The following is a 19,659-nucleotide window of genomic DNA, read 5'->3' as shown; positions in this document are numbered from 1 at the left end:
AAAGCTTTAAATAGTTTCTGCTCCATGGGAGGTTTCTGTCTTCCCTAATTTGTCTTAGGACACCTGCGTTAGGTTTTGACAGATGTACCACCCCAGGGATGTGGTTCATTGGGTCGAAAAACAAAAATATACTGGTAGGTCAATTGGATCCCAACACAAATTAACCCTAGTATGAATGTGTGCTTGTGTACATGTGGTAGGAGGGTGGTATTTATGTGACCGCCGGTCAGCTGACCGACAGTCACATGACCTCCTCCGTGAGCCCGACGGCTCACTATCCCGATGGTCGGCATGCCGACCAACAGGGACTATTTCCACTCGTGGGTGTCCACGACACCCATAGAGTGGGAATAGAACCCGTGGCGACCGCAGGTCGCCACCGAGCCCGCAGCGTGGTGAGCGCGCAAGGGGCTTGCTGCACTCGACCCTCCCCGCCGGGATCCCGGCGTCGGTATGCTGCCGGGATCCCGGCGTCGGTAAGGTGACCGGCGGTCAGGAGACCGCCGGTCACCAGTACTACACCCGTGGTAGGGAATACAGATTGTAAGCTCCACTGAAGCAGGGACTGATGTGAATGGCCAAATGTTCTCTGTAAAAGCGCTGCGGAATATGTGTGCACTATATAAATAACTGGTAATAAATAAACTAGGTCGACAGTCATTATGTCGACCACTATTGGTCGACACCTGAAATAGGTTGACATGGTCATGAAGTCGCCACAGAAAAAGGTCAACACAAGTTTTGTTTTTTTTATTTTGGTGTCATTTTGTTTGTAAAGTGCCCGGGAACCCCAATTAGTGCACCGTGTCTCAGTGGCACTGGTTACTATTCCCAATCACAGTTCACGTGGATCGTAAAGTAAGAAAAAGTTGGGGAAAAAATGTAAACATTGAAAACTCATGTCGGCCTTTGACACGTCGACATACTCATCATATCGACCTAATGCATGTCGACCAGTAGTGATCAACCTAATGACTGTCGACCTAAAAACTGGATACCCCACCCCAGTCAAACTCCCCGCTGCACACACATTAAAGCTGCAGACCTAGGTGTCGATGAGAAAACCTAACTTACCATTGTAAAACCGGATCATGCAGCCAAGATCGGAGTGGGCAGCCTCCTCTTGTATCCGTGTAGTGTCCTGAAATCCCAGGTCAGATAAGTACTGGTATATGATGTGCAGAGGCCTCTCCTGAGGTTCTAGCCTCCTGAGAACAGAAACCAAACAAGGAAGTCTATATTTATACACGTCAGTGGGCAACCCATGATATGTCCGTCACAAACTAGCCAACGCATATACTGTAAATCATGAAGAGGAAACAATATATCACGTACTGTAGTGGCAGAAGCACTTATAATTCCAGCAGACGAGGCAACTGACGCAGTCTTATTGCATGACTGATTGACCCTGTAAATGGAGATTAATGCAAACCTGCTGAAAACTTCACTGTACTGGGAGCTAGGGACATCCCTGAGGCTCAGTACTAAGGCAGCAATATATCTGGTAAATTCCAATGTAAACTGGTTTGTCTCTGCTGTGACTAGGCTGAGGCTACATGGTATTTACACAGTCAGAAAATAAGAATTTACTTACCGATAATTCTATTTCTCATAGTCCGTAGTGGATGCTGGGGACTCCGTCAGGACCATGGGGAATAGCGGGCTCCGCAGGAGACAGGGCACATCTAAAAAAGCTTTTAGGTCACATGGTGCGTACTGGCTCCTCCCCCTATGACCCTCCTCCAAGCCTCAGTTAGGTACTGTGCCCGGACGAGCGTACACAATAAGGAAGGATCTTGAATCCCGGGTAAGACTCATACCAGCCACACCAATCACACCATACAACTTGTGATCTGAACCCAGTTAACAGTATGATAACAAAACGAAGTAGCCTCTAAAAAGATGGCTCACAACAATAATAACCCGATTTTTGTAACAATAACTATGTACAAGTATTGCAGACAATCCGCACTTGGGATGGGCGCCCAGCATCCACTACGGACTATGAGAAATAGAATTATCGGTAAGTAAATTCTTATTTTCTCTAACGTCCTAGTGGATGCTGGGGACTCCGTCAGGACCATGGGGATTATACCAAAGCTCCCAAACGGGCGGGAGAGTGCGGATGACTCTGCAGCACCGAATGAGAAAACTCCAGGTCCTCTGTAGCCAGAGTATCAAATTTGTAAAATTTTACAAACGTGTTCTCCCCTGACCACGTAGCTGCTCGGCAAAGTTGTAATGCCGAGACTCCTCGGGCAGCCGCCCAAGATGAGCCCACCTTCCTTGTGGAGTGGGCCTTTAAAGATTTAGGCTGTGGCACGCCTGCCACAGAATGTGCAAGTTGGATTGTGCTACAGATCCAACGTGCAATCGTCTGTTTAGACGCAGGAGCACCCATCTTGTTGGGTGCATACAATGTAAACAACGAGTCAGTTTTTCTGACTCCAGCTGTCCTTGAAATATATATTTTTAATGCTCTGACAACGTCCAGTAACTTGGAGTCCTCCAAGTCGCTAGTAGCCGCAGGCACCACAATAGGCTGGTTTAAGTGAAATGCCGAAACCACCTTAGGGAGAAATTGAGGACGTGTCCTCAATTCTGCCCTGTCCGAATGGAATATCAGATATGGGCTCTTGTATGACAAAGCTGCCAACTCTGAAACTCTCCTGGCAGAAGCCAGGGCCAACAGCATGGTTACCTTCCATGTAAGGTATTTTAATTCTACCGATTTTAACGGCTCAAACCAATGAGATTTGAGAAAATTTAGAACCACGTTCAAATCCCACGGTGCCACTGGAGGCACTATTGGGGGTTGTATATGTAGTACACCTTTGACAAAAGTTTGTACTTCAGGCACTGACGCCAATTCCTTCTGGAAGAAAATTGATAAGGCCGAAATTTGAACTTTAATAGACCCCAATTTTAGGCCCATAGACAATCCTGCTTGCAGGAAATGTAAGAATCGACCCAATTGAAATTCTTCCGTTGGAGCCTTCTTGGCCTCACACCACGCAACATATTTTCGCCAAATGCGGTGATAATGTTGTACAGTCACTTCCTTCCTAGCCTTAATCAAGGTAGGAATAACTTCCTCTGGAATGCCCTTTTCTTTTAGAATCCGGCGTTCAACCGCCATGCCGTCAAACGCAGACGCGGTAAGTCTTGGAACATACAAGGTCCCTGCTGAAGCAGATCCCTTCTCAGAGGTAGAGGCCACGGATCCTCCGTGAGCATCTCTTGAAGTTCCGGATACCAAGTTCTCCTTGGCCAGTCCGGAGCCACCAGTATCGTTCTTACTCCTCTTTTCCGTATAATTCTCAGCACCTTTGGTATGAGAGGCAGAGGAGGGAACACATACACTGATTGGTACACCCACGGTGTTACCAGAGCGTCCACAGCTATTGCCTGAGGGTCTCTTGACCTGGCGCAATACCTGTCCAATTTTTTGTTGAGACGAGACGCCATCATGTCTACCTTTGGTTTTTCCCAACGGTTCACAATCATGTGGAAAACTTCTGGATGAAGTCCCCACTCTCCCGGGTGAAGGTCGTGTCTGCTGAGGAAATCTGCTTCCCAGTTGTCCACTCCCGGGATGAACACTGCTGACAGTGCTATGACATGATTCTCCGCCCAGCGCAGAATCCTTGCCGCTTCTGCCATTGCACTCCTGCTTCTCGTGCCGCCTTGTCGGTTTACGTGGGCGACTGCCGTGATGTTGTCGGACTGGATCAACACCGGCTGACCCTGAAGCAGCGGTTTTGCCAGACTTAGAGCATTGTAGATCGCTCTTAGCTCCAGTATATTTATGTGAAGAGACGTCTCCAGGCTTGACCACACACCCTGGAAGTTTCTTCCCTTTGTGACTGCTCCCCAACCTCGTAGGCTGGCATCCGTAGTCACCAGGACCCAGTCCTGTATGCCGAATCTGCGGCCCACTAACAGATGGGCAGTCTGCAGCCACCACAGGAGAGACAACCTTGTTCTTGGTGACAGTGCTATCCGCTGATGCATGTGCAGATGCGATCCGGACCATTTGTCCAGCAGATCCCACTGAAATGTCCGTGCATGGAATCTGCCGAATGGAATTGCTTCGTACGAAGCCACCATCTTTCCCAGGACTCTTGTGCATTGATGTACTGACACCGTTCCTGGTTTTAGGAGGTTCCTGACAAGTTCGGATAACTCCCTTGCTTTTTCCTCCGGGAGAAACACCTTTTTCTGAACCGTGTCCAGAATCATTCCCAGGAACAGCAGACGAGTTGTCGGGGTCAATTGAGATTTTGGAAGATTCAGAATCCACCCGTGTTGCTGGAGCACTACCTGGGTTAGTGCTACACCGACTTCCAGCTGTTCTCTGGACTTTGCCCTTATCAGGAGATCGTCCAAGTAAGGGATAATTAATACGCCTTTTCTTCGTAGAAGAACCATCATTTCGGTCATTACCTTGGTAAAGACCCGAGGGGCCGTAGACAAACCAAACGGCATCGTTTGAAACTGATAATGACAGTCTTGTATCACGAACCTGAGATACCCTTGGTTCTAACTAGCTCTTTAAGAGAGCCACCTAGATTGCACCCTCTCGGACGGGCACAAAAACCTAACTGAGGCTTGGAGGAGGGTCATAGGGGGAGGAGCCAGTACGCACCATGTGACCTAAAAGCTTTTTTAGATGTGCCCTGTCTCCTGCGGAGCCCGCTATTCCCCATGGTCCTGACGGAGTCCCCAGCATCCACTAGGACGTTAGAGAAAACAAAATGTGCTGCGAATATGAAACAGTTTTGGCGTGTTGGGTTGTTACTATTTGAAAGGGACGTTGTGGCTTGAGACCCGGCCCACGTGGTCAGGATGGCGGCCACGTCACTGAGGGGGTCAATTGCTTGCGTTGCATCACCAATTTTAATGTTTTTTGACATGTTGTAGTTAATGCGCTCAGCGGTGCAAGCATACGGGTACGGAATACCCATAAGAATTTGGCAGCGGGTACTCAGTACCACCTGCCACACACTTTGCCATTACCACAATTAGAATTTGCCATAAAGCAACAAGACCATGGTGCTTGGCAGCATGATGCTCCTCCCACTTTGTCAGGGTTACTGGGAGTGCGACAGTGGCTGTATTTTCCTGATATAATGGAGGCATTACTATATATTGTTATTAAATTGGGGGCATTACTATATATTTCTATTATACTGGAGGTATCACTATATATTTCTATTATACTGGAGGCATTACTATATATGTTTAGCCTTGCCTCCAGATAAAAAATAAAGGGGGGGGGGCTGTCATGTGGCCACGCCGCTAGTGTCATGTAGCCACTCCCATTAGCAGCATGTGGCCACACACCCTCACAACACATGACCATGACCATTTTTCTGTACCACTAAGAAAATATTTCTACTAGCACCACTGAATGCGCTGTGCGCGGTTGTGGCACGTTTGAATGTGTGGACTGTGCACTTATGGGAATTTATTGTATAGGGAGTTGCTATCTTCTGTGACATGGGAAGTGATATGATGGTTGTCCTAGCACTAACGGGGGTTTGGTGGTGGCTGACCAGGCTTTTGTTTAGAGCAGCTTGTGTGAAATGCACACTGTGGGTGAAATTTCCAGCAGGTTTGGGGAAAAGCAGTTTGTTGGGTTTCAAAAATTGTGGAAGTTGTGTGCTGGTTCTAATGCTGTTCAGACCACATGGATACTTTGATTCTGAGTGATGGATGAATTGAAGAGGGAAGGCAGTTGTTCAGTTCCTTTGGGATGTGGGCTGTATTATATTTTGTGAGAGGTGGTGGTCTGATTTGTGTTCTGGTCCTGGAGGTCTCGGGTAGGGGGAAGGGTGGCCACTTCCCCACTGTCCATTGGGACAGTGTTGAATATGTGCATGCACTTCGCTTGACTGGTTGAGGGTCCCAGGGAGGATTTGCTCTGTGTGGTACTATGTGTTGGAGTGGGATGGAGGGAGGGCCTGTGAGTCCTGAATGTATAGACCCTCTGAACATCAAGGAGTGTACTTCTGTGACATCTGTATGCTGTGATTGCCCCAAGCACCTTCAGCAAGTTAAAGTTTTTTAAGTCATTGAGAAATAAACATCTTGCCTTTATGTCGACTGCATCTGCTGTTTCCTGTGACGACCAAGATATCGCAAAACTATTCTCCGGCTGTTCTGGATTGAGCCCAGTGTCTCCAAGCTCAAGATCTCTGCCAGCTACCCATGCTGGTCCAGATGGTATGAGGCACCTACCAGGAGGTGCTGCTGCAGTGTGTCCACACATAACCAGAAGTAGGCATTTCCAGCTGTTGATGGCAGAAGCCTGGAAGATGTGGTTCCGGGTGCCAGTGTAGGAGCCTAATGGTAGCATCAAGTTCCCCTCTCACTAAGCAGCAGGAGTAGTCAGTAACAGGTGGTTACTGACAGTGAGAGGGAATCCCATTCAAGTTACTCAGGGACGAGTCAACACCGTTTATTTTAAGTCAATGGAGAAATTATTGTGACTGTTGGAGTGAGGTCATCTGATCACACATATTATAAAGACAACTTTAAAAAACACATTTTGACTTCGCAGTGCTCTACTTTCAGAATGAAACACATTTTTTAGCAATATGTTGTTTAGGGATTTTGGCTAGATAAACTTTAAAAAACAAGGCGATTTTCCTGATTTGGCCCCTGGGAACTCTGTTCTATTGGCATCTATGGGGCAGATGTACTAAGCATTGGAGAGAGAGATAAACTACCAATCAGCTCCTGTCATTTTTCAAACACAGCCTGTAACATGGCAGTTAGGAGCGGATTGGCTGTTACTTTATCTCTCTCCAGGGCTTCATAAATAGACCTCTATGAATGATCTTTTATTTAATCAAATTGACATAATCCATATCTTTCCCTGTGATTTGTACTTTACCTGGAAACGGTGTACAAAGCCTATGCCGGTACGATTTGTCTGTCATCTACTTAATACGCTGCGCTTTCACCGATGCACACGCTATCATTAAGTAACTAGCACCGTACAACATGCCAATCAGATACATAAACATCTTTATCTAAGTGCAGTATAATCTCAAGACAAATTAGTTGGATATTTCAATATTTGCATCAGGCAAACAGTCGCTCAGCCGGCAGTGTATTATAACTTATAAACCGTCACCTGACACATGTAAGAACTCTGAGCTGTGTCATACAGGACACGGGACTTACTGTGCGCAGTGTAAGTGCAGCCCGAACGCTGGCTAATATAGGTAATAGGAATAAAGAATGCTGACTAGAAAGACTGGCTCTATAAGCAAACATTTATTCATGTTGGTTCATCCAGGAGGTCCTGGGTAGTCTATTCTCTGCATCATTTTATAGCATCTCGCTGAAACGGAATTGCCAATACCAACAACATGTCCTAATCTAGCCTCACCTGACCAGGTCGCCATTGAGTTGTATGTACAAGCCGTCAGTCTCTTGACTGGCGCAGATCTCGGAGGCTTCAGTGTGGACAGTGCAGAGCACCACGTGTAGATCAGGAATGGATGAGCCACGGTCTACTCCATATATACAGATACATCCCCGGCTGGGATCCTCTCTCAGCCACTCTCTCTCGCGGGAGCCTAGGCAGCACTTCTGACTCAAGCTGGTCTTACTTGCGCTGCGCTTCATGTTTCTCTATATAAAATAAGACAACGACACAACACATGAACAACAGCAGTCTCCAGACCACAAAGCACATGTACCGCGAATTAACCTCACTCCAATGATTTGAACCGTCTGCTTTGCTATCTGTCCCATGCCCTTGATGACAGTTGCCATCTTTAAGTGCAACTACATTCAGGAAAAACATTTGTATATGTTAGAGACAATGGGGGGAATGTATCAATCCTTCTAAAAAGAGTGGGGAAGTGGAGAACTTGCCCACAGCGAATCAGCTACTAGCTAGCATGTATTAAGTGCATCCTAAAAATAAATAGATATAAGCTAATTGGTTGCTATGGGCACCTTCTCCACCTTTCCACTTCTCTATCCTTTAGAAGGTTTGATTCATTTCCCCCTATAGAAATATACTGTTTTGCTGTCCCTTAAATGTCAGAACAGGTCTGTTAACGTTCAGAAGTAATTTACAGTAAGCTTCCATATTTGTCACCACCAAAAACTTTAGCCGCTTGGAGCTTTCAATGAAATGCTTTATTATCCGCAATGCATGTCACAGAAGTATTTTGTCTCATTTTATACACTTTTACTTTAGCAGCAGTACTATACCAATAGGTTCTCACCTCACCTGACTAGGTCTCTACCGAATACAGCAACATTTGTAAGATGTAACTGACAGAATGCTTTATTATTTGAGCTTCTTGTCCTGTGAGAATAATAACCAAAGGGGCCCATACATCAGGCATCTACTCGGGGGCAATTCTCCCGTTCGGATGATGCCTGGGTCAGGTCATCAGTAAAATCCAACATGTTGGACAATCTCGATTCACAGTTTCCAACCCAAAAATGTTTGGATTTTGCAATTTGGGATTTTTAACATGGTGATTTTTTTGATCCCCTGAGATATTGGTGATCATTAGAGTACGCCGATCAGACTGGCAACGGAGAATTGTCTTTGAGAAAGTCAAACTGGGGGACGAAATGTGGTAGGCCTCTCCCAATTCCTGCGTTCCCGTATGGAATTTCAGCAGGTACAGGAGACCGAGGGGGCTGACCTTGTCTATCCAGACCGAGACCGTGGAGACTGACCTTGTCTGTCCAGACCTGCTGCTGATATAGCCAACACAGAAGCAAGCACAGCTACTGCAAGTGTCCACAGGGGTGCCATGTTTTTTTAGATTGTGAAGTGCCAAGATCAATTTATTTTTAGTGCCCCTAAATTGCTGAATGCCGACCCCTCAGACACAGCAGAACTTTCCTGCCACATCACCTGACAGAGATATTATTATTATCCTTTATTTATATGGCGCCACAAGGGTTCCGCAGCGCCCAATTACAGAGTACATATGCACATAATAAAAACAGGAAAACAGTGACTTACAGTTGAAGAAAATATAGGACAAGTACAGGGTAACTAAGCATAACTACACTAGTAAACGACATAGAGATAAGTACCAAGGTGGCCAAAAAACTGCGAGATTTGGGCAGTTGAGGATTATTAAAGTAAGAAAAGGATAAGCACATGAGGGAAGAGGGCCCTACTCGTGAGAGCTTACATTCTAAGGGGAGGGGTGGACAGACAGGGGTGACACAGATGGGGTACATAGAGAGCGTGGAACAGAGGGTTAGGATGAGATTTGGCCGGGTTTGGTAAAGAAGTGGGTCTTAAGAGCCCGTTTGAAGTTTTGTAGAGAGGTGGAGAGTCTGAGGGGGAGAGGTAAAGAATTCCAGAGAAAGGGAGCAGCACGTGAAAAATCTTGGAGATAGGAGTGGGAGGTATTAATCAGAAGACAGGAAAGTCGGCGTGCATTAGCAGAGCGAAGAGGACGGGTGGGAGAGTAAAGAGAGATAAGGTCAAAGATGTAAATGGGAGAGGAGTGGGTGAGGGCTTTGTAAGTGAGTGTAAGTTTGAATTGGATTCTGAAAGGGAAGGGAAGCCAGTGAAGGGCTTGTAGGAGAGGGGAGGTGGACGTAGTGCGTTTGGTGAGGAAGTTGAGCCGGGCAGCAGCATTGAGGATAGATTGGAGTGGAGCGAGGTAATTGTCAGGGAGGCCAGTTAGGAGGAGATTACAGAAGTCCAGTCTAGAAATAATCAGTGAACGAATAATGATCTTAGTGTCATCCTGGGTGAGGAAAGGTCTGATTCTGGAAATGTTTTTGAGATGAAAATGACAGGTGCTGAATGTGTGGTTTGAAGGAGAGAGAGGAGTCAAGGATTACGCCAAGACAGCGTACCTGGGGTCTAGAGGAGATAGTCATGCCATCAATGGATAATGAGATTGTGGGAGGTGAGGTTGTGCGGGAGGGTGGGAAGATGATCAGCTCAGTCTTAGACATGTTGAGTTTAAGAAAGCGCTGGGACATCCAGGAAGAGATAGCAGAAAGACAGTTGAAGGTACGAGTGAGGAGAGCGGGGGAGAGGTCAGGGGAGGAGAGGTAGATTTGAGTGTCATCAGCATAGAGGTGGTATTGGAACTAAGGAGTTCACCTAAAGAGGACGTAGAGAGAGAGAAAAGGAGAGGACCAAGAACAGAGCCTTGGGGGACACCAACAGTTAGTGGAAGTGAGGGGGAGGTAGTTTTATGAGAGGAGTCAGAGAAGGAACGATCAGAGAGGTAGGAGGACAGCCAGGAGAGGGCAGTATCACGCAGACCAAGAGAGTGAAGGAGTTGCAGAAGGAGAGGGTGGTCGACAGTGTCAAAAGCAGCAGAGAGGTCAAGAAGTATAAGCAGAGAGTAGTGGCCCTTAGCTTTGGCTGCATGGAGGTCATTGCATACTTTTGTGAGGGCAGTTTCAGTGGAGTGGAGAGAACGGAAACCAGACTGGAATGGGTCAAGCAGTGAGTGAGAGGAAAGAAAGACAGTGAGGCGATTATAGACAATACGCTCAAGAAGTTTGGAGGCAAAAGGGAAGAGAGAGAGATAGGTCGATAGTTGGAGAGAATGTTTGGATCAAGGGTAGGTTTTTTTAAGAATAGGGGAGACAAGAGCATGCCTGATGAAAGGGAGAGATTGAGAAGGTGGGCAAGATTGGAACAGGCAGAAGGAGAGAGGTAGCGGAAGAGGTGGGAGGGGATAGGGTCAAGTGGGTCTGGGACTCCAGGTCGACACCAAAAAGGTTGACACACCTTAGGTCAACGCCAATTGGTCGATACACCTTAGGTCGACATGGACAAAAGGTCGACATGAGTTTTTTATCTTTTTTTGGTGTTGTTTTCTTCGTAGTGTAACCGGGAACCCCAATTAGTGCACCGTGTCCCCTCACGTGGGCAAGGTGCCTCGCTTCGCTCAGCACAGATTACCGTTCCAATCGTAGTCCACGTGGATCGTTAAGTATGAAAAGGTTCCAAAAAAGAAAAAAATCGTGAAAAACCCATGTCGACCTTTTTCCATGTCGACCTAAGGTGTGTCGACCAATTGACGTCGACCTTTTTGGTGTCGACCTGGAGTCTGGATACCTGGTCAAGTAGGGAGGTTGTGGGGGGGGGAACGGATGAGGGCCATGACTTCCTCACCAGATACATGGGAGAAAGATGTCAGAGTTGGTAAGAGGGAAGGGGAGGGGTGGCGAAGGAAAGGTGGTGGTCTGGTGGGATGTGATGTCCTGATGTATGGAGTCAATCTTGGATGTGAAATAAGTGGCAAAGTCAAGCGCAGACAATGAGGAAGGGAGAGGAGGTGGTGGTGGGCAGAGGAGGGAGTTAACAGTGCCAAAGAGGCGCCCGGGGTTAGGAAAATTGAGTAGAGATGAGGATTTTGAAGTATGATTGTTTAGCGAGGGAAAGGGCAGTACTGAAGGATGAGAGCATAAATTTGAAATGGAGGAAGTCTGCTTTATAGCGTGATTTCATCCACTGTCGCTCGGCAGTACGTGAGCATTTTTAAAGATATCTGGTGCATTTGGTGTGCCAGGGTTGAGGTGTTGATCTGCGAGGGTGAATAGTGGTTGGCGGAGCTACAGCGTCAAGGGCAGAAGTAAGAGATGCATTGTATAGGGTTGTGGCTTGATCAGAGCATGTGAGAGAGAGAAGAGGAGAGAGAAGTGAGTCAAACAGGGAGGATAGGGATGAGGTGTCAATAGCCTCAATGTTACGCTTAGTGATGGTAGCCTTAGGAGGGAGAGATGGGGAAGCAGAGATAGATAAGTTGAAAGAGAGCAGGTGGTGGTCAGAGAGGGGAAAAGGGGAATTGGAGAAATCAGAAATATCACAGCAATGAGTTAAAACCAGGTTCAGTGAGCTCCCGTTCACATGGGAGGGTGAGGTGGTTCACTGGGAGAGACCAAGTGAAGAGGTGAGGTTAAGGAGTTTAGAGGCAGATGATTTTGTGGGGTTATCGATAGGAATGTTGAAATCACCTTAGAATAATGGAGGGAATGTCAGGAGAGATCTATATTTATATAGATATCTCTTTCTTTCTATCTATCTATCTATCTATCTATCTATATTTGAGTGGGACGGACTAAAAAGGAGCTGAGGGGTAAGAGGGGAGGAACATATGAAGTGGGAGGTGAGTAGAGCGCAGGGCTGGTCCCAAAGGAGAGGTCAGCTCACAATAACTAGTCACACACTGTAAGGGTTGGAGCTGGGTGCAGGGTGGAGGAGAGCCCTGGAGGCCGGCGGAGAAGAGCTGTGTGGAAAGAGAAGATGGAGCAGCCGAAAAGAGGATTGTATCTATCCCGACACTGCCCATGGTACCCCTAGATGGCAGGTGCACTGCGCCCCAGTACATTGACAGGCACCTCTCGAAAAATAAGATTTTACTTACCGATAAATCTATTTCTCGTAGTCCGTAGTGGATGCTGGGGACTCCGTCAGGACCATGGGGAATAGCGGCTCCGCAGGAGACAGGGCACAAAAGCAAGCTTTTAGGATCACATGGTGTGTACTGGCTCCTCCCCCTATGACCCTCCTCCAAGCCTCAGTTAGGTACTGTGCCCGGACGAGCGTACACAATAAGGAAGGATCTTGAATCCCGGGTAAGACCCAAACCAGCCACACCAATCACACCGTACAACTTGTGATCTGAACCCAGTTAACAGTATGATAACAATGAAGTAGCCTCTAAAAAAGATGGCTCACAACAATAATAACCCGATTTTTGTAACAATAACTATGTACAAATAATGCAGACAATCCGCACTTGGGATGGGCGCCCAGCATCCACTACGGACTACGAGAAATAGATTTATCGGTAAGTAAAATCTTATTTTCTCTAACGTCCTAGTGGATGCTGGGGACTCCGTCAGGACCATGGGGATTATACCAAAGCTCCCAAACAGGCGGGAGAGTGCGGGTGACTCTGCAGCACCGAATGAGAGAACTCCAGGTCCTCCTCAGCCAGGGTATCAAATTTGTAGAATTTTACAAACGTGTTCCCCCCTGACCACGTAGCTGCTCGGCAAAATTTTAAAGCCGAGACCCCCTCGGGCATCCGCCCAAGATGAGCCCACCTTCCTTGTGGAATGGGCATTGACAGATTTTGGCTGTGGCAGGCCTGCCACAGACTGTGCAAGCTGAATTGTACTACAAATCCAACGAGCAATAGTCTGCTTAGAAGCAGGAGCACCCATCTTTTGGGGTGCATACAATATAAACAGCAAGTCAGACTTTCTGACTCCAGCCGTCCTGGAAATATATATATATATATATATATATATATATTTTTAGGGCCCCGACAACGTCTAGCAACTTGGAGTCCTCCAAGTCCCTAGTAGCCGCAGGCACCACAATATGTTGTTTCAGGCGAAACGCTGACACCACCTTAGGAAGAAACTGGGGACGAGTCCGCAGTTCTGCCCTGTCCGAATGGAAAAACAAATATGAGCTTTTTTTTAAGACAAAGCCCCCAATTCTGACAATCGCCTGGCCGAGGCCAGGGCCACAACATGGTCCCTTTCCATGTGAGATATTTCAAATCCACAGATTTGATCGGTTCAAACCAATATGATTTGAGGAATCCCAACACTACGTTGAGATCCCACGGTGCCACTGGAGGCACACAAGGGGCTGTATATGCAATACTCCCTTGACAAACGTCTGGACTTCAGGAATTGAAGCCAATTTTTTCTGGAAGAAAATCTACAGGGTCGAAACTTGAACCTTAATGGACCCCAATTTGAGGCTCATAGACACTCCTGTTTTCAGGAAGTGCAGAAATCGACCTAGTTGAAATTTTTTTCGTGGGGCCTTCCTGGCCTCACCCACGCAACATATTTTCACCACATGTGGTGATAACGTTGTGCGGTCACCTCCTTCCTGGCTTTGACCAGGGTAGGTATGACCTCTTCCGGAATGCCTTTTCCCTTAGGATCCGGCGTTCAACCGCCATGCCGTCAAACGCAGTCGCGGTAAGTCTTGGAACAGACAAGGTCCCTGCTGGAGCAGGTCCTTTCTTAGAGGCAGATGCCACGGTTCCTCTTGGAACAGACATGGTTCTTGCTGAAAGCAAATCCCATCTTAGCTCCCGAGGCTATTAGTCCTCTGTGAGCATCTCTTGAAGTTCCGGGTACCAAGTCCCTCTTGGCCAATCCGGAGCCACGAGTATAGTTCTTACTCCTCTACGTCTTATAATTCTCAATACCTTGGTTATGAGAAGCAGAAGAGGGAACACATACACCGACTGTTACACCCACGGTGTTACCAGGACGTCCACAGCTATCGCCTGAAGGTCTCGTGACCTGGCGCAATACCTGTCCCGTTTTTTGTTCGGGCGGGACGCCATCATTTCCACCTTTGGTCTTTCCCAACGGTTCACAATCATGCGGAAAACTTCCCGATGAAGTTCCCACTCTCCCGGGTGGAGGTCGTGCCTGCTGAGGAAGTCTGCTTCCCAGTCGTCCACTCCCGGAATGAACACTGCTGACAGTGCTATCACATGATTTTCCGTCTAGCGAAAAATCCTTGCAGTTTTGACCACTGCCCTCCTGCTTCTTGTGCCGCCCTATCTGTTTACGTGGGCGACTGCCGTGATGTTATCCCACTGGATCAATACCGGCTGACCTTGAAGCAGAGGCCTTGCTAAGCTTATAGCATTACAAATTTGCTCTTAGCTCCAGTATATTTATGTGGAGAGAATTCTCCAGACTTGATCACACTCCCTGGAAATTTTTTCCCTGTGTGACTGCTCCCCAGCCTCTCAGGCTGGCCTCCGTGGATACCAGCATCCAATCCTGAATGCCGAATCTGCGGCCCTCTAGAAGATGAGCACTCTGTAATCACCACAGGAGAGACACCCTTGTCCTTGGATATAGGGTTATCCGCTGATGCATCTGAAGATGCGATCCGGACCATTTGTCCAGCAGATCCCACTGAAGAGTTCTTGTGTGAAATCTGCCGAATGGAAGCGCTTCGTAATAAGCCACCATTTTTTTTTACCAGGACTCTTGTGCAATGATGCACTGACACTTTTCCTGGTTTTAGGAGGATCCCGATTAGCTCGGATAACTCCCTGGCTTTCTCCTCTGGGAGAAACACCCTTTTCCTGGACTGTGTCCAGAATCATCCCTAGGACCAGCAGACGTGTCGTCGGAACAACTGCGGTTTTGGAATATTTAGAATCCACCCGTGCTGTCGTAGAACTACTTGAGATAGTGCTACTCCGACCTCCAACTGTTCTCTGGACCTTGTTCTTATCAGGAGGTCGTCCATTTTCTTTGAAGACGAATCCTCATTTCGGTCATTACCTTGGTAAAGACCCGGGGTGCCTTGGACACTCCAACGGCATCGTCTGAAACTGATAGTGACAGTTCTGTACCACGAACCTGAGGTACCCTTGGTGAGAAAAGCAAATTTTGGGACATGGAGGTAAGCATCCCTGATGTCCCGGGACACCATATAGTCCCCTTGTTCCCAGTTCGCTATCACTGCTCTGAGTGACTCCATCTGGATTTGAACCCTTGTAAGTGTTCAAATTTTTCAGATTTAGAATCGGTCTCACCTAGCCTTCTGGCTTCAGTACCACCCTATAGTGTGGAACAATACCCCTTTCCTTGTTGTAGGAGGGGTAATTTTATTATCACCTGCTGGGAATACAGCTTGTGAATTGTTTTCAATACTGCCTCCCTGTCGGAGGGGGACATTGGTACAGCAGACTACAGGAACCTGCGAGGGGGGAAACGCCTCGACATTCCAATCTGTGCCTCTTTGATACTACTTGTAGGATCCAGGGGTCCTGTACAATCCCAGCGTCATGCTGAGAACTTAGTAGAAGCGGTGGAGGGCTTCTGTTACTGGGAATGGGCTGCCTGCTGCAGTCTTCTTCCCTTTCCTCTATCCCTGGGCAGATATCTTATAGGGACGAAAAGACTGAGGCTGAAAAGACGGTGTCTTTTTCTGCAGAGATGTGACTTAGGGTAAAAAAACGGTGGATCTTCCAGCAGTTGCCGTGGCCACCAGGTCCCATGGACCGACCCCAAATAACTCCTCCCCTTTTATACGGCAATACATCTTTGTGCCGTTTGGAATCTGCATCCCCTGACCACTGTCGTGTCCATAAACATCTTCTTGCAGATATGGACATCGCATTTACTCTTGATGCCAGAGTGCAAATATCCCTCTGCGCATCTCGTATATATAGAAATGCATCCTTTAAATGCTCTATAGTCAATAAAATACTGTCCCTGTCAAGGGTATCAATATTTTTAGTCAGGGAATCCGACCAAGCCACCTCAGCTCTGCACATCCAGGCTGAGGCGATCGCTGGTCACAGTATAACACCAGCATGTGTGTGTATACTTTTTAGGATATTTTTCTGATAAGCATGTGAGCGCCTTATCCACCCTGAGGGGTGTTTCCCAATGCGCCTTAACTTCTGGCGGGAAAGGGTATACCGCCAATAATTTTCTATCGGGGGAAACCCACGCATCATCACACACTTCATTTAATTTATCTGATTCAGGAAAAACTACAGGTAGTTTTTTCACCTCACACATAATACCCTTCTTTGTGGTACTTGGAGTATCAGAAATATGTAACACCTCCTTCATTGCCCTTAACGTGTGGCCCTAAAGGAAAATACGTTTGTTTCTTCACCGTCGACACTGAAATCAGTGTCCGTGTCTGGGTCTATGTCGACCGACTGAGGTAAATGGGCGTTTTTACAAGCCCCTGACGGTGTCTGAGACGCCTGGACCGGTACTAATTTGTTCGCTGGCCGTCTCATGTCGTCAACCCACTTGCAGCGTGTTGACATTATCACGTAATTCCATAAGTAAGCCATCCATTCCGGTGTCGACTCCCTAGAGAGTGACATCACCATTACAGGCAATTTGCTCCGCCTCCTCACCAACATTTTCCTCATACATGTCGACACACACGTACCGACATACAGCACACACATAGGGAATGCTCTGATAGAGGACAGGACCCACTAGCCCTTTGGGGAGACAGAGGGAGAGTTTGCCAGCACACACCAAAATGCTATAATTATACAGGGACAACCCTTATATAAGTGTTCCTCCCATATAGCATTTAATATATATGTATATCGCCAAATCAGTGCCCCCCCTCTCTGTTTTAACCCTGTTTCTGTAGTGCAGTGCAGGGGAGAGCCTGGGAGCCTTCCCCTCAGCCTTTCTGTGAGGGAAAATGGCGCTGTGTGCTGAGGAGAATAGGCCCCGCCCCCTTTTCGGCGGGCTTCTTCTCCGGAGATTGTGAAGTCTGGCAGGGGTTAAATACATCCATATAGCCTCAAGGGCTATATGTGATGTATTTTTCGCCATACAGGTATTCTACATTGCTGCCAGGGCGCCCCCCCCCCCGCGCCCTGCACCCTCCGTGATCGCTGTGGGAAGTGTGCTGACAGACAATGGCGCACAGCTGCAGTGCTGTGCGCTACCTGAGGAAGACTGAAAAGTCTTCTGCCGCCTGGTTCCGGACCTCTTCAATCTTCAGCATCTGCAAGGGGGTCGGCGGCGCGGCTCCGGGACGAACCCCAGGGCGAGACCTGTGTTCCGACTCCCTCTGAAGCTAATGGTGTCCAGTAGCCTAAGAATCCAATCCATCCTGCACGCAGGTGAGTTGAAATTCTCTCCCCTAAGTCCCTCGATGCAGTAAGCCTGTTGCCAGCAGGACTCACTGAAAATAAAGAACCTAAAAACTTTTTCTAAGCAACTCTTTAAGAGAGCCACCTAGATTGCACCCTTCTCGGACGGGCACAAAAACCTAACTGAGGCTTGGAGGAGGGTCATAGGGGGAGGAGCCAGTACACACCATGTGATCCTAAAAGCTTGCTTTTGTGCCCTGTCTCCTGCGGAGCCGCTATTCCCCATGGTCCTGACGGAGTCCCCAGCATCCACTAGGACGTTAGAGAAATAACAAATTCTTGGGGGCAAGCAACCCCCTTGTCCTCCCTGTTCCGAGACCTATGGCTGTCTGCCTCCAATATACCTTGCTGTGGGTTCCTTTCACCTAGCCGCGGGAGAGGCAGCAGCATTTATACAGACTTATTTGCCACTCATATGCCCACCAAAGGAGTGAGAAGCCTGGTCAGCTACCTCCTTAATATCATACACAGATCTTCCATAATCTTCCATAATTATGAAGGAGATGAGCACTTATTTCATGAAGTAGCCCGACCTGTCAGGTAAGGAATTTGCTCATCCTGATCCAGCCAGACAAATATCAGGGATAATTAGCATATATGTGGTTTACAGCTAGAAATTACCCCTGAACAGTGACAGCATATTTATCAGATTGGATTTATTCCTAACAGGAACTCTGGTTCGCTTTTTACAAACCAACACAAAAGGTGAACATGATCAGCCATTCATCAGAGTGACAGTGTAACACTGCAATCCCTTACTATCAGGATCTTCAAGGAGAATTGCAACATATTGTTTCACTTGCCTCACATTATCTACTAAGATCCCTTATGTTGAAAAGGCATTGCAATAGTATACTCCTATACGAACAATCACTGCCACATTGACTGAGATCCAGAATAGACTCTGAAACAATGTGTTGTTATATTATCTGTCTCCGAGCCACCTTGTGATCAGTTGTGCTTGGTCCCGTTTATTATATTCACTTCATTGTATTGAACATGTGTGGGTTTTTGTTATATATTATAGTTTTCTTAGACTGGACCATCTGAGTGCTGCTCTTTCCAAGCACGGTCTCTCCTTGAATTTCTTGTTTACCACTATAAGGCTAATCTGCCCTTAGGTGACCTATCACACTCACATGCTGTCTAATTACTAATATTTCATATCTTGGTCTCTTATAGCTCTACCACACTGTCTCTCTGACCTACACCCAGCCATTTCTTGACCGAGCCAAAACAAATTGACCCAGTGATGTCACTTGTATCTACTGAATTAGCTGAATTTGAAATGGAGGAAGTCTGCTTTAGAGCGTGATTTCCTCCACTGTCGCTCGGCAGTACGTGAGCATTTTTGAAGATATCTGGTGCATTTGGTGTGCCAGGGTTGAGGTGTTGATCTGCGAGGGTGAATAGTGGTTGGCGGAGCTACAGGGTCAAGGGCAGAAGTAAGAGATGCATTGTATAGGGTTGTGGCTTGTTCAGAGCATGTGAGACAGAGAAGAGGAGAGAGAAGTGAGTCAAACAGGGAGGATAGGGATGAGGCGTCAATAGCCTCAAAGTTACGCTTAGTGATGGTAGCCTTAGGATGGAGAGATGGGGAAGCAGAGATAGATAAGTTGAAAGAGAGCAGGTGGTGGTCAGAGAGGGGAAAATGGGAATTGGAGAAATCAGAAATATCACAGCAATGAGTGAAAACCAGGTTCAGTGAGCTCCCGTTCACATGGGAGGGTGAGGTGGTCCACTGGGAGAGACCAAGTGAAGAGGTGAGGTTAAGGAGTTTAGAGGCAGATGATTTTGTGGGGTTATCAATAGGGATGTTGAAATCACCTTAGAATAATGGAGGGAATGTCAGGAGAGATCTATATTTATATAGATATCTCTTTCTATCTATCTATATTTAAGTGGGACGGACTAAAAAGGAGCTGAGGGGTAAGACGGGAGGAACATATGAAGTGGGAGGTGAGTAGAGAGCAGGGCTGGTCCCAAA

General features: G+C 47.3%; 1 protein-coding gene across 4 annotated transcripts in view; it reads right to left on the bottom strand.

The window, feature by feature from the left end:
* The window catches only part of PHLPP2 (PH domain and leucine rich repeat protein phosphatase 2), a 110,179-nt gene that overhangs the window by 31,883 nt on the left and 58,637 nt on the right, over positions 1-19,659 (bottom strand). For all 4 annotated transcript variants that reach the window (XM_063945489.1, XM_063945488.1, XM_063945490.1 and 1 more), the window contains exons 2-3: positions 7,403-7,647; positions 1,075-1,208 (exon numbers count right to left, since the gene is read on the bottom strand). In XM_063945489.1, the coding sequence (XP_063801559.1) occupies positions 1,075-1,208; positions 7,403-7,641 (373 nt within the window). In that variant the 5' untranslated portion in view covers positions 7,642-7,647. The remainder of the gene's footprint in view (positions 1-1,074; positions 1,209-7,402; positions 7,648-19,659) is intronic.

Source organism: Pseudophryne corroboree, chromosome 11 (genome assembly GCF_028390025.1).
Source record: "Pseudophryne corroboree isolate aPseCor3 chromosome 11, aPseCor3.hap2, whole genome shotgun sequence".
NCBI lineage: Eukaryota > Metazoa > Chordata > Amphibia > Anura > Myobatrachidae > Pseudophryne > Pseudophryne corroboree.
This window is presented reverse-complemented; position numbering and strand designations above follow the sequence as displayed.